We start from the raw sequence: 15,281 nt of genomic DNA, 5'->3' as shown, positions 1-15,281 counted from the left end.
CTAAATAAATGAAAGTGCAGAAAACAATGCATTTGATGCTTGGTGCAAAGTGTGCTGTATCTCCCAACTTTCAAAGATGTTAAATTTTGTTTAAATGTTATATATAGCTGTATGAGTTGAGCATATAGCTATGTGTCTTGGGACAGAGGGCATAATCTAAAATAATAATAAAAAGTGCCCAATTGTGAGCTCCTAAAATATAGCAGCATCTCTTTCCCTCCTCCTCTCCTCCTCCTGTTTTATTTCTTTCCCATCCCCCCAAACCAGTGGTTTTTATTTTAACTTGTCAAGTATTTCACAGTTTCTCAAGCATTTAGCAATGAGGATCTAATTGGAAAGTGCCAGGTTCTTTTTTATTACACTTTATCAATATTCTTAAGGGAATGATGTAATTGTTTGGGGTTTGGTGAAGACATTCCATGTCACTTCAGTGTTAATACCAGGCTGGAGCCTTCCTTGTCTGCCTGCGTAAGCTAGATAAACACAGACCTGTGTGCTTTCTTCTCATCTCAGGATACTTAGAGAGATCTTGGAACATATGCCTATTGCGAGCTAAACATTTCACTTTTCATTTTATCCGTGTGCCAGAAATCCATTCCTTGGATAAACACTTTACATACTGACACTTTTAAAGTCACTAAACACGATAAATAAAGAGAGAATACATCATTTCAAAAGCGATTAAACATTTTCTCACTTGTGACAAATGAACAGCTATACACTGTATGGAGTCCCTGGAGCAGACATTCCATTTTCTTTGTCTTTATTTTGTGTGGAAGATTAACTTTCCATTTCAGCTCATCTATTGCACAACTGAGCTTTTCTAAAATACACATTGCTGCATTTTCCCCAAATCATTATTCATTTTAGAAACATTTTTGTTGTTATTGCTGCAAGAGTCTGTTCTTTTAGACTTTTCTATTTTATGGAGATATCAGCTTTAATATTTTGTGCCCAAAATAACAAAAAAAAAAAAAAAAGAGAAGAAAAGAAAGAAAAATTGTAGTTTTTACTGAAAGCTAAAGAAATGTTATCATGGGTAGACCTGAACTTACACACGGGCTGAAGTTACCCACTTCAAAAAAGAAAATCCAAGCACATTAATCACATTAATTTTGCTCCATCTAATCCATCACTTTTCCTTGCAGTACTTGCTTGCCTAGTCATCCTGCGCATCACTGTTCTACCTATGATTAACCAAATGTAACTAATCTTCTATTTAGCTTTTTAAGTTCTCATCTTCTTTTTCACCCACCCCTGGACAAAAAAGATTTCAAGCATTTTATTTCTGAGCCCAATTAAAGATCTTAGAGAAACAAATACACATAATACTAAAACTATACTATGAAGCTGTCTTCAATGTTTCAACAAATACCTCTAATCTGATGAGGAATTTCAGTGCGACAATGGAAGGAAGAATGAAAGAGAAATGTAGCCTAGATAACAGTAAAAAATAACTTTGCCCTAATGTTGTCCTAGTGTAATTCCTCATGTGTTCCACGAAAGGTTTTGCATGTGAAGTTATCCTTGCTAGATATTTATAGTAAAGAGGAACAATGAACCTGAAATTTCTGCTTTGACAAACTATGTAAGAGTAGCTGCTACACTCAACATAGAGGGAGAAAAAAAGAATTAGGACAAGTCAGATGGAACAGACCAAGCTGAATGAGAAACCAGGGTGCAGTTTTGCTTTCTTCCCCTGTATTGTGGATGCTAGTTACACCAATAGGAAGTTTTTGATATGATAGTTCCAATGCAGTTAGGGGAATAAATAAGAATGGAGAGTGAATTAGACAGTGAAAAGTCACAAGATTTCTGAACAGCTTGAAGATTCCCCTTGTCCTTAGATATCTGTCAGCTTTGGACATGTAATCTAATCTATTTTCTACAGGAGAAACAGTTTCCTTAAAAGAGCAGAGAGAGATCACAAGAATTTCTTCTAACAGCAGTTTCTTCTCTCAAAGTTTTATTGTGAAGGAGATTTTTAAGGATAAGAATTATGTAACTCAGCAGTTAAACAAAATTAAGAAATGTCAGGAATGCCTTTCATACGCTTAAGCAAGAGGTATGATACTAAGCCAAAGCAATACTCCCTTTGTTCCAGTTTTTCCATCATGATCCCACATCACTGATGTGCTACTTAAGGACCTATGACCTCCTCACAAGTAAGAGGGGAGCTTCTTGTGGCAGAGGAACATTTACTCTTCCCTTGGCTTCCTTTTCAGGTACTATCTTTAGTACATGACCCAAGGTATGGTGCTGTACCAGGGAAGATCTTAACTGCATGGCAGCATTACAGCAGGTAGCAAATTTGGTCAGCAGGGTCATAGAATGGCTAATAAACCATAGTAAAAACTAGAACTTTTTACAGTGGTATATTTTAGTGGAAACCTGTTGTGAGACTTCCCAGCTCTAGCTATAAATAATGAATATTCTTCATTAACGTATATTTGGTGGCGGTTATAGCAAGTACAAAAAGAAGATGCTATTTGTAGTGAAAGGAAAACAAACACAGACTGTCAGTTTCCCTAAATCTGGACTATAAATGGTGTGTGTCATAGTTTGGTCTTTTGCTGGGACAGATAAAAATCTGTCCCATTTAACCACTGCTTCTGGAGAACACTGCCAAAAAATCAAAAGAAACCACAAGTTGTGCAATGCAGTGAAGTTCCCAATTTTGAAAACTCTGTCAACTGCACACATCTGTAATGAAATTTAATGAGGTATTTTGCTTTTTGCCACAAAAAAATTATTTGAAGATCTATTAGCAGTTCTACAGAGGAACTCACATTTAATTATACATATCATTAGTATATTAAAAACTGGATTTCCGTTCTTTATTTTAAAGCAGATATTTTATAAGCACAGGAAGTGGTACCTAATGAGTGGAATGTTTGGGGAATGTTACGTGCCTGTCAAATCACTATGATTCTGGTGTGGCATGAACAGTTCTCTCTCAGTCCAAATGGTGTATTCTGAATTTATTTTTCTATAAGGTATATGCATTTTCTGAAAGACAAGAGTCATATGCAATATTTCTCTAAAGGAAGGTTGTGTGTCTATCTTCCTTCAATTTTTTCCCCTAATTGTCAAATTAAAATTTACAATTAAAAAATATTACTTAGTTTCCAAAGTGCATTTCTTTCACTATTCAACAATGCAATAATGCTGGCTACCAATACAGCAACTTGTACCAAAACACGTTTTTCAAAGACAGGTTTTACTGCAATTGTTCTTTCTTACCTTTTATGTGCTTCTGTCAGTGACTTCTCTTCATTTTCTTGGTCTATTTTAGCTGTAGAAATACAATCAAAAAATTATTAGCTACAAGGTGAAAGATAAAATTGTTTCAGATTAATGTGCATCATAAGTATGTTGTATAAAATGAATAGAAACCACCTGGAGATATACTCGTACCTAAATTCTGAAAGAAAAAACAAAAAAACAAAACCAAAAAACCCACACACGAACAAACCCACATGAATTTTGATACCCTTATTTAAAAAAAAAAAAAGAAACAGCAAAACCCACAACCACGAAAAAAAAGCCTGCAAACTTGAAGCAAGTTTTGAAAATTAAAAAAAAATAAAAAAATCTTGCAGTACTATAAACAACCAACAAGTCATGAAAGTGACTTAAAACCAGATCTTAAAGAATGAATCTGAAAAGTGAAAAGCTATAGGAACAGGTATATATGTATATATATATATACACACACACACCAGAAGGAGGAAAAGCTGAGTGAAAAGCAGGAAGGATTCAGTCTTAGAGCTTTTCTAAATTTTCCTTGATAGTTACAAATATTATTAGCTCTCTTATCTTTCCCTGCACACACCACCTCCCTCTGCTCACATCAGTTAGTGAAGTGCTAGAGGCATAGCAGACCTCTTGAAAACATGAATGTTTTTATAAGAAGGAAATTGTAATTTGGTGATCATGTGACAGAAATTAAAAATATGAAACTGCCATTGCCACACATTGGTGTGATCTATTTTCCATGTGTTGTCTTGCATTTTATTTTGTACCCATTTCACTTAACTTGGGTATTCTGATCCACAGAATCTACAGGAACATGCGTAGTAATTTAGGCATCACCGATGTGCAAAGCGATAGCACAAACTGCTCTGTGCATGTGTGCTTAGGTGAGATTTGTACTTCTATAATCATTCAGGTAGCACAACTCAAGTCCCATTTAAGATCTCTGCTTTAACCAAAAGCCTTTTAGTTTGGAAGTTGTTTCTTCTTTTCAGTCAGCCGGACTAATGCAGCCTGCTAATTTGCAAGGAGAATTTTAGGCTTCCCAAGAGTCAATGGGTTTGGGGATACAAGAAGGCTCTGAACTGTCCTGGAAATAAACGTCAATGGTACAGAATTCACATAGAAATCTAAAAACAAAAAATAAAGCTTTAAGCTATTTGTCATTCCACTTTCTGTACATAGCTCTAAAATAATAACTCATTAAAATCACTTTGATACATTGCAGATACATTGCCTGTGATAAAGGAAATCCTCATTTTAGATTTGTCAAAATCGAGAAAGGCAATGGGAATATCTGGGAGCAAAGATAACCACTATTTTTCTGTTACAATGTTTTAATCAACAACACTTTACAAAAATACACTAACACTAGAACAGATATATGAAATCTGTAGCAAAGATACACAGATGGACTTTCTTTTTTCCCAGTCAGAACAAGGGTCAGAGCTGTCTGATGCTGCAAATGCTTTTTATTAGTAGCAATATAGTCTGCTGAGGAGGATGAGCAGTGCCTGGATGCTTGTAGCAGCAAACATTATATTTAGCAATTGTTATTTGAAGACTCAGGCTCAATCATTGTTTCGCTGAAAGTGAAAAAAAAAAAAAAAACCCCACCAGCAAACCACAGAAAACTTGAGGGAGAGCTGGGTAAATGTTCTCAAGGAAATTTAAGAGCACGTGAATCCTGCCTGATTACAGATTTCAATACCGACTTGAAACTCGGCCCAGATTCTTCAAAAGGTTTGTGAGGGCTCACAACTCTTTTGAGTGAACTTGGGCCCAGTGTTGAGTGAATCTGGGCTGACTTAGAGTTTTTCTTGAAAGCCTTGCCTTGCTTTGGATATGAAACCAGGTGAAACCTGGCAGCTTTGACAGAATCTCATTAAGAACTTTTTTTCTCTTCATACTTCAATCCTGAGAGTCAAGGTATGACTTGTAAAACCATATGGTGCAAGAGAGAAGAAACTGGATGAAGGGAGATCCCATATCTCATCCTGCATTAACACTTTCACTAAGTATCTGCAGAAACAACTTTTAAAATAAATAATTGTATACTGAAAAATGTAATTTGGACTCCTTTCAGTTAAGTAATGCTTAGAAATGGAGTCAAGCATGTTGCAGCCTAGTCTTTTAGTACAGGCATCATATCTCTAGGATATAACTCTTGTTATAATTTCCAGGATTGATGGGTTATAATGTTGTCTAATCTGTCTAGTTTGCAGTTTTTTCTTTTTATTTCAACTCTTCTGCACATGTTTACAAACAATTATTTATCTACCAACAATGAAGCAAATATTCCACAGTTTACTTTTTCCAAAAATGCAAGCACAGCGTATATACTAGGTTTATCAAAGGATGTGTCCCCATTCTGGAGCAAATTTTATTTCAATTAAAAAAGGAAGTTACTATGGTCCAGAGAGGAAGGAAAGAGAAAAATCCTTCAGGTATCTGTACTTTCAATAATTTTGTAGAGAATGGGTATTATAGAAAAAAAAGAATCTTGAGAATCCCTGAATGATGCAGGTTCATGTAACAGCATCTTTTTTAAAAAGTAATAAGTACATATGCATAAGGCACCTACTATACCCACAGAGGGAGATTTCATCCTGCATCAGATTACCTCTTGGCATTAAACAGTCTTGCGAGGAAAGAAATCTCTCTAAAAGAGAATAGCCTTGTAGTCTGTTCCAAATACGTGATGACACTTCTAAACCTTTTGCATGTTATCAGAAGGATATTATTCAAGTGTAAATTTGACATGCAATCCATTTGCTTTCTCATTGTTCCAAACATAAAACAGTATAAAAACAATTCTGCTCCCACAAGACGACAGGTGGCACCAGTGAAAGAGAAGAAAATACAGTATGTACACTCAGGGATCTGTCCTTGTCCAAAGAAAATATTTAGATGACAGCTTTTGTAGTGGTATATAGCGAACATCTGAGAGCTGTGGGCAATGGCTGGTCAAAGGCATGCACTGAAATTTAAGCATCAAGGGAAGAAAGCCTCCTCTAAACCACAAAAGTCTTACTGTCACCTGGATACTGTGGAGTAACTATTAGATGTTGAAGCAGCTGGAGATTCCTATACTTTCTGGAACTGGCCACTAATATGACCACTTGATATTAGTGGTTGTTGGTATTTTGCTCTGTACTAATCACCCCATTGGTAAACTGCTTTCAACTCATTTTTCCTGTTAGAGTAGGGGAGGGGAAAAAAAATTCTGGTATGACAGATTCGGTTAAAGTGTCCCTGAGTGCATGAGATTTTACCATTTCGTTCAGTATAATGTATCCTTATTGTCACTTCTTCCTTCAGAGCAGTTCATCACAACTGTATAGTGCCTGAAAAGCACTGGTTTGGCATTCTTCCTTCTTGGCACCCTATACAATTAAGTGCTCAGTACCAGTTGCAAAGTGGCCACCTTGGGGCAACAGTCTTGGGAGAAAAGTGTCTTTACTTTTACAATAGAGAACTCCTCTCTCTATTGTATTACACAACAGGTGAAGTAAAAAAGGAGAAAATCCCTACCGGCTCCACAGAGATTCTTCCATGGGAATGACTGATACAGGAAAATTGGGTCATTTCCAGGGATACCACAGCAGCTGAGTGCACCTGAGCGCTCTGTTCTGCCACTAAAATTTCTCTTTATCTCCATCCTAAAGAAGCAAACTTACTTCAGAAAGTCCTGTGGATTTCCTTTGGAAAACATTAGAAGTCTTGTAGTCATCCAGTAGCCATATCTGTTTCATATGTGTTCAGAATCCATCAGCTGACCACAGCAGCGACTGCCTTTTCTGACATGGAGGAGTTCCCACTCTTGGGTCAGTTCCCAAATTAAAATATTTCATATTTTATTGACTCATCTTTTATCCAGCTCCCTACTAAGAGTAATTTTCTTGATCCTTGACACTAATTTATTAAACCACCTCTAAATACACTGTTCAAAATCTATTAGACTACATCATACCAGGAGATACTAGCCCCTGTATTTCATGTAATGCATCAGTAAGCAGAGGTAAAACAGTTTTACATCTCTGCCTGCACACACTCAGTATGTTGTGTGGCGTTATATGCAGCTCTTGTAATCCTGAAGGCAGACATACATATTCTGTAAAATCTACTTAAAAGGAAATAGTTAAAAATATGCTCAGTTCATATTGAAAACTGCCATATAAAAAAAAAAAAAAAAAAAAAAAGAACGAACATTTTAGAGTGAAAGTGATCTCTCATGGAGCAAAGCTACCTTATCTACTATTTACAGCATATACTGAATTAGTTATCTTTTAACTTTTTCCTTTGAAAGCATCTTTAATGCCTTGTTGGATGATGTTCCACTGTTTGCCTGCTTTTTCCATTAAGATACCTTCAGATTATTTAAAGATGGTCTGCCTTTAGAACAAAGTCTATACTTCCTAAATACTTTATATATTTGGTCAAAATTCAAGTACATTCCTTCCTCCCTACGTCATTCCTTACTAAGAATGAGGACTGTGCTATATCCAAGACCCTTCAATAAATTCTTCTAACTACAGGGTATGTGTATTTCTTCAAAATTTACTCACATCAGATGTTCTAATTTCTATCTTATCCCTTTTCATATTTGCTTAAACGTAGTGCTTGATAGTTTATAGTTGGGGCATAAAACTTGATTTCATGCAATTCAAAATGAGGTTACCGACAAGGGCTCACAAACAAAGTCTAGTTAATTCACAAAACCTCTATTATCAGCATATACCCACATTCCAGAATGATACATGCCACTGTTTGGTCTGTTTGCTCTGCCAAATCTTTTAGATTAGAGTCCTGCAAAGATTACATGCAAATTTCTGCAAAGGCACATATATGAATAGCCATACTAAAGTGACCTATGCATTTATGAAAATCTGAAGCACCTCACAAAATTAAATGTGAGAAGTGTACAGAAACATTCTAGAAAATAATGGTATTTAATAGAACAGTGTAATTCACTTTTCTGCATAGTCCTTTTTTCTTTTCCTTTGCTTTAAGAAGGCTTGAAGATTAAATGGAGTTCAAAGATAAGGACGTAAAAGCCATTTTTTGATCACAAATTGTCCCCTCTGATGTCAATGGCAAATGACATTTTGGATGTATTACGCTAAAATCTCTGCAGTAATCAATCCACCACTCTGCAAACTAAGAACATTGCCAAGTATCTCCTCATTTTTAGTCCAATAAACTTTCTATATTAGTCTCCTCCAAATTTAACCATTATAATTCCTGCATCAAATCTGATTTTTAAGAAAGATTATTTACACGAATATAGCAATTTTCTGCACGTACAGACTACTGTCTATATGGACAGATATTACATATAATGTCTGTTGTTTCTATTAATAGTTGTTGCAATTTCTTGTTTGAAAGTGCTACATTTCCCTCTTTATTGTCTTTTCCAAAGGATTTAAGAATATTAAGAAATATTTTATCTAACACTAACAGGGAGGTCAAAGACTTACTGTTTTAAACTGAGACTATTCTGCCCCTGTGCTATATATGTGTTCCTGAAAAGTTTGTAAAAATCTTTTTTACTGAAAAAAAGAAAAGTACTGCTAACACTTCTACAAACCCTTGCCGCAGATTTACCAGGATCTTTAAAGAGGACATTTGGGTTTTTTTTCCACAGTGGTGCTGAATGAATAGTAGCTGGGACTTTGAAAACATACCAAATATCTCCTCTGGCAGAGTCAAAAAGCCAGTAAAAACCCAACAAACCTAAACTAAAAAGTTAGTTGAGGGATAGACTTTCTTAAAAAGTGTATCCCATGAGTTCCTGACAGAGGCCACAAGGATACCTTCTGTAGGTATCTCGTGCATGGGAAACAAAGCGAAGCAGAGAGAAAACACTGGATGAACAATCACCACAAGCAAAGGCATGTAGTTACACTGGTAGTAGTATCAAGGTGCAAGGTTTAAATTTACAAGACCTCCAAGAGAGTTCCTAAGAGAATACCTCAATTCTCCTTTGTAGCATGTACTTTTAAATGCCCCCAGAAAACATAATGCAGCTGGTTTATGTGGCAATTTGCATTATATTCAACACTATGTTTTGAAATACCTTGAAATACCAAAGCAGAATAGCAAAGACACCAGGGTCAGTAGAAAGCTCATGAGAAAAAACCCTCTTTCTTTCCCCCTTTAGACTTCTAAATGTGTTTTGCCTCAATTTTTGGATTTTTTTGTTGGTTTTCTTTGCACATTTTATTTAATAAGACTAATGTGTTTGGGGACATGGGTGGCATTGGGAAGAATTAAGTAGCCATTTTAGATGGGAACTATCAAAAAGGAAGTGGGTTTTAGGGAAGATTGTAGATGATCATTAACTTTTAAATGATGACAGGGGATTGTGCTTAGTGGCTTTGTAAAAAAAAAGAAAAAGAAAAGAAAAAAGGCATTAAAACTTAAGCTCTAAAATTGGATATGCAATAATATCCAGGAATTTCATGAGAAAAATAGACTGAAAGCTAATAGTTCATAAGAATTATGAGTGTTGTTCATGTGCAAATGTATGAGATAACCATAGTCACAAAACAAGTTGACTCCAGAAATTATTCCATGTAGACCTTGCAGGTCTACTCAAACAGCATTCAAACGCCCTCTCAGAGCTTTCGTCCCACCAGAACATTTTGCTGATAGTTTGTGGAATGGTCTTGACCCAGTGATTACCGTCTGTTCTCACCGTCTGGCCCCAAACCCAGTTGCAATTTAAGCTATTTCTGCTGAACAAGTTTCAAAGGGCTATGAGTAAGAAGATGCACGAAACTGCCATCCCTTCAGATCTCCTGATCTCTCTTAAGGGAATATCACATCTTTGCAGGTAATTGAATACAGGAATGAATCTGAGTAATCTCAGATGGGAGGCAACAAGAATCCTTTCATCTGCTCATGTCCTAAATCCTTTTGGTTTTTTCCTCTTATTTAAAGTGTTAACTAGTATTTGTTTATAATTAGCTATGAATGTGCTTGCCAGTAACTTTCAAGTGAAGCCAGTTGTTTTTTGTTTCTTTGGGTGGCTTTTTTTTTTTAGTTTTTTTTTTTTTTTTATTTTGACAGATACAATGCCTTCTCAGTGAGTCATTAGAGCTACGTTGCTATAGTTTTGAGAATCTCTGTTTACACTGCACAAAAATCTAAGTACATTTGAATGTTTTATTACCAGGTATATTCATGCTAAGGCGGCTTTGCAAGAGAAGAAAGTAGGATTTCTTCTGGGAATCCTATCCAGGCCTTATATCCTTCTGTGTTTCCTATGACAAATTCATAGGAGGTTATGAGCATGAAGAATACTCACTTTGTCTCTCCCCTTTTCTAAGATACATACATGAAAAAGATTATTTAAATACTTCATTCAGACTCCCATTTCTTGAAGATAACTGGGGCTTGAGCATCTGATATGCTAGACATTTTTGTGATTATGTTTTTCCAGTTTTTTCTGTTGAAAATTGAAAAGCCTATGATAAGTTAAACATATACATAAACGTTTAGATTGATTCCAACCAATTGCACTTCATTATGACTTTATAGTCTCACACAACAGGAACAACAAATTATGTGCTAGCCCCATAGATGAGGGCCACGATCCATGGAACTACATGTTAAACTCTCAGTAAGTACATGAGCACTGAAAGTTGATCTTTGTTGAAAGTTAAAAAAATTTAAACTTAACAACAGACTCTATAAAAGAAGACTGACTCTTCAAATTAATAACTGTAGTAATTAATAACCAACCAAAAAAAAAAAATCCTCAGCACAAATCCTATCTACCCCTCATAGATGCTGTGTTTCAAGGTGCGAACTCTCCACATTTTGCTATTTGTGTCCTCTTTTAATCCATCTCAGGCAGCAGTCTGGTAAGAAGCTAGGTTATTTTTACCTCAGTTTTCACCAGCAAGTGCTCCAGCTACACCACTCAAGTCACAGATGGCAAAGGCAGGGACTGGCAGAATGAAGAATCACCTGCTGTAGATCAAGTTTGAGAACATCTAAGGAACCTGAAGGTGCACAAGTCCATGGGACCTAATGAGATGCATCTGTGGGTCCTGAGGGAACTGGCAGATGAAGTGGCTAAGCCACTATCCACCACATTTGAGAAGTTGTGGCAGCCCAGTAAAGTTCCCCCTGACTGAAAAAGGGGAAATGTAACGACCAGTTTTTTTAAAATGGTAAATAAGGAAGACCTGGGGAACTACAGCCTGGTCCATCTCACCTCTGTGCCGTGCAAGATCATGGAGCAGAATCTCCTGGAACCTATGCTGAGGCACATGGAAAGTAAGAAGGTGATTGGTGACAGCCAGCATGGTTTCAATAAGGGAGAATCATGCTTGAAAAATGTGGTGGCCTTCTACGACAAGGTTACAGCATTGGTGAATGAGGGAAGAGCAACTGTCATTATCTACCTGGACTTGTGCAAAGCATTTGATGATGTCCCACACAACATCCTTGTCTCTAAACTGGAGAGACACGGATCTGATGGATGGACCATTTGGTGGATAAGGTATTGGCTGGAGGCTCACACTCAAAAAGTTGCAGTCAATGGCCTGATGTCCAACTGGAGACCAGTGACAAGTGGCATTCCTCAGGGGTCCATACTGGGAGCAGCACTGTTTAACATCTTGGTCAGCAACATGGACACTGGGCTTGAGCGCACCCTCAATGAGTTTGCTGGCACCAAGCTGTGTGGTACAGTTGACACGCTGGAGGGCAGGGATGCCGTCCAGAGGGACCTTGACAGGCTTGAGAGGTGGGCTGAAGCTGTGGATGCCTCATCCCTGGCAGTGTTCAAGGCCAGGCTGGATGGGGCTTTGAGAAACTGGGTCTAGTGGAAGGTGTCCCTGGCCATGGTTGGAACTAGAGGATCCTTAATGTCCCTTCCAACCCAGACTGGTAATTTCAGTAATATGCTGTATTTTTCAGAATATTTTGGGGTGGATGATTTGTACCACGCTATTGTTCCACTCACATATTGATCTGTTCACAAGTGATGCCAAAATACTCTACCACACCTGTGCTGTCTGCAATCACATTATTGATTCCTACAAAAACAATTAAATGAGGTCCTACGCCAAAAGCACAAACAGCTGCCAGCCCCAGTCTAAAGGTTTGGCCTTTCATGGACTTTGAGGCAAGGTAAGGCTAATTCAGTGAAGCCTCTTTAGTGCTGCAAATACAATATAATCTGAATTAGGATTATTATCTAATAACACACACTAGTGGAGGTGCTGACATCTGAAGTAGGGACAAGTTTATACAATACTGATGTTAAACTATTTATTAGCATTAAGATGTCAGTGTGAGATTAAAAAAATACTTTCAGCACTCAAAGAACAAGTTTTAAAAGCTCTTTCAATAATCCAACAAAAAGAATACTAACATAAAAATGTAAACAATCATGGAATTAAATTGTTCAAGTGTGAATTCTTGGATCTTTTGTTCTAGTGACTTTATGTTGCTCGCTCTTCATATCCTTCCAATATTTTATTCTGAAATGTAGAAAACCCTGGGGTTTTTTAATATTGTTATCAAAAATACTCATTACTAATACTTAAAGTAATAATCTCCACGTAAACCTACCTATCTCCCACCCCTTAATGTTCTGTGCATTTATTTTTTTAAAGAAAACCAAAAACTTTATTCATATATATTTCTAACGGCCTTTTAGTCATATTTTCCTCAATTTTTAGAAAAACTATCAAATAGTGCTATGTTGTCCCTTATATTAATCAAATTATAAAAGCAACATTTAAAGAATATTAAATCTGCAAAATCAATCATTCTGGGTTAGAAAATGCCAGAATGAAGATTACCCTAGCAGCATTCATTTCGCAATCATCCACAGTACTTCTGGAGCCAGCAACTGAACCCAGCCATCCAAGACTCAGTCTGATGCTTTAGTCTCATTCACAATCCATCATTTGATGATGCACAGCCTTTTGCTGCTTGACCTAAAAGAGCAAGTCACAGCCAACTATCTGGTTGCAGCGACAGCGGTAAATACAACACACTTTTGATTTATACACTAATTTACTAACGGTTTGGAAACTGGATTCCTGAATGCTCTTCCTGGCAAAAGAGGGAGATGGTTACAGACAGTTCACCCAGGAGGACAATTTTAGCATCTTTATACTGCAAGATCATGAGGATGTGTCTAGGATTTGGGCCTGGAGAAGAGTCTGTATTCTTGGGTCCAGCAGAATGAAACCTGGGTCTGGCATTCACTAGCAAGAGCAGAACTGTGGAGTTTTGCATAAAACGACTACGAGGAACCAAAAGGTTGAATGACTACCTTGTATTCCCAAGCTTACAATCATACTGGAATTATTCCCAATGTTTTTAGATGAACTAGCTAAACATCAAACAATTATGTTTTCCCTTCTTCTATAAACAATGCATTCTAGTGTTCAATTCCCTTACACCATAACGCTTTTTCTAAACTCTAAAAATAATTATATTGCTTTGGCTTCTGAATACAATATCGGACAACTTGCTGAGATTTGAAGTCTGTGACATCTGCAGGATCTATAGAATCTCAATGGAAGAGCTGTGATTCCAACACATCTCTTCCCAGTTCCCAAACCAGACTTACTTTCCCAAGCTTCCTGCTTCTCAGGCTGGCAGGAACGCCCAGCCTAGCCGTAGCCCCAACAGCAAACACCCAGAAGGTGCTTTTCACTGCATGTTTCACCACAGTTTGTCGTTCATGCACACCCAATTATTTCAACAGGAGCTGGGTATCATATCAAGTGGGGACAAGGTAGAAAGGATTACTGCTAACAAAATTTCTCTACAAACTGCATGACAATTAGCACCCTCAGGATTTCCCCACTGTCCCGTGTGTCAAGACACATATACCCCAGAAAAAGAAGTAATTTCTGAAGCTTTTTGAACTGGTGGATGTGATCTCTGATGTTTTTGTGTCCTTATCTATCCACAGCTACATACAGAACAAAGCCAACAGGGTTCCCAAATAGTTTTCTTTTGCAATCTCTCTTATTCAAATTCTGATAACTTGTTAGGAGTAACTCAAGGACAGAAAACTTCAGTGAATGTGTACCTTATACTGGGGAGATTCAAATAGGACTTTTAAAATGCCTACCATTTGGTCTGAATAATATTTCATTGGAAGAGGACTGTTCTCCTACATTTCACACTTATATTTTATATCACTCAAATACTGGAATACTTAAATGTTTAGAAATATGTAACAAACAATATAATTTTTAAAAGCCTTGTATTTTCTGACAATTTTTCTCCAATCTTTTTTATTCTAATATATAGCTGCTCTTTTTTTTTTTTTTTTTTTTAATCTCTTTTCCTTTTCTCTTTTAAACCCCTGGGCAATAGAGAATTTCAGGAAAAAATCTTAACTTTTGTGAAAACAAAAGAACCACATTATATACTTTGTGACTGATGATTTGCAGCATGTGGACCCAAAAAGAGGACAGAAACCATGGAAGAACAGTGAGGACTGCCTTGGAGGTTCTGAGGCACGTAAAGCCTCAGAAATCAAAAGCACAGGGTGAAGCATGCTTGCAAATATCCACTAAGCCAGCGTAGAGAGGATAGGACAGGTAGTATGAACGTCTGCTAAGTAGAATGATAATTTTAAGAATGACCCTGAAGTCCATCAGAAAAAGAACTGGCATCCTTTTTCTAATTTGCTTATTTTAAAGAATATGCCAGTTATTTAGCCTACTGACTTAGGCTGACAAAGCAAATGCTGAGCAGCCTCAATCATATATACCAGTAACATTTTCATCTAAAGCATTACAACTCTGAATACATCCTTGCCTCTTCCCTTTATCTTTTGAATGAAATGATCTTTACAAGTAAGCTAGTAATACCAAACCTTTTCTTGTCCCTGATGAATCTAATGAAAGTATTAATGTTTTAAAAAAAAATATTTTCTATGAATACATTAATAGTAACAGTCAGCTAGACTAGTTACAATGACTTAAATCAAAGTTATATAACCGTGCCTGACAATAACTATTCTTATAAAGCAGTGC

General features: G+C 36.7%; 1 protein-coding gene across 1 annotated transcript in view; it reads right to left on the bottom strand.

The window, feature by feature from the left end:
• FMN2 (formin 2) overlaps positions 1 to 15,281 on the bottom strand; it is a 161,034-nt gene that overhangs the window by 30,248 nt on the left and 115,505 nt on the right. Inside the window, exon 15 of the mRNA XM_055714844.1 lies at positions 3,244 to 3,295. Within this exon, the coding sequence (XP_055570819.1) occupies positions 3,244 to 3,295 (52 nt within the window). The remainder of the gene's footprint in view (positions 1 to 3,243; positions 3,296 to 15,281) is intronic.

Source organism: Falco cherrug, chromosome 6, assembly GCF_023634085.1.
Source record: "Falco cherrug isolate bFalChe1 chromosome 6, bFalChe1.pri, whole genome shotgun sequence".
Classification (NCBI taxonomy): Eukaryota; Metazoa; Chordata; class Aves; order Falconiformes; family Falconidae; genus Falco; species Falco cherrug.
The sequence above is the reverse complement of the archived record's forward strand: the minus strand, read 5'-3'. Positions and strand labels throughout refer to the sequence as shown.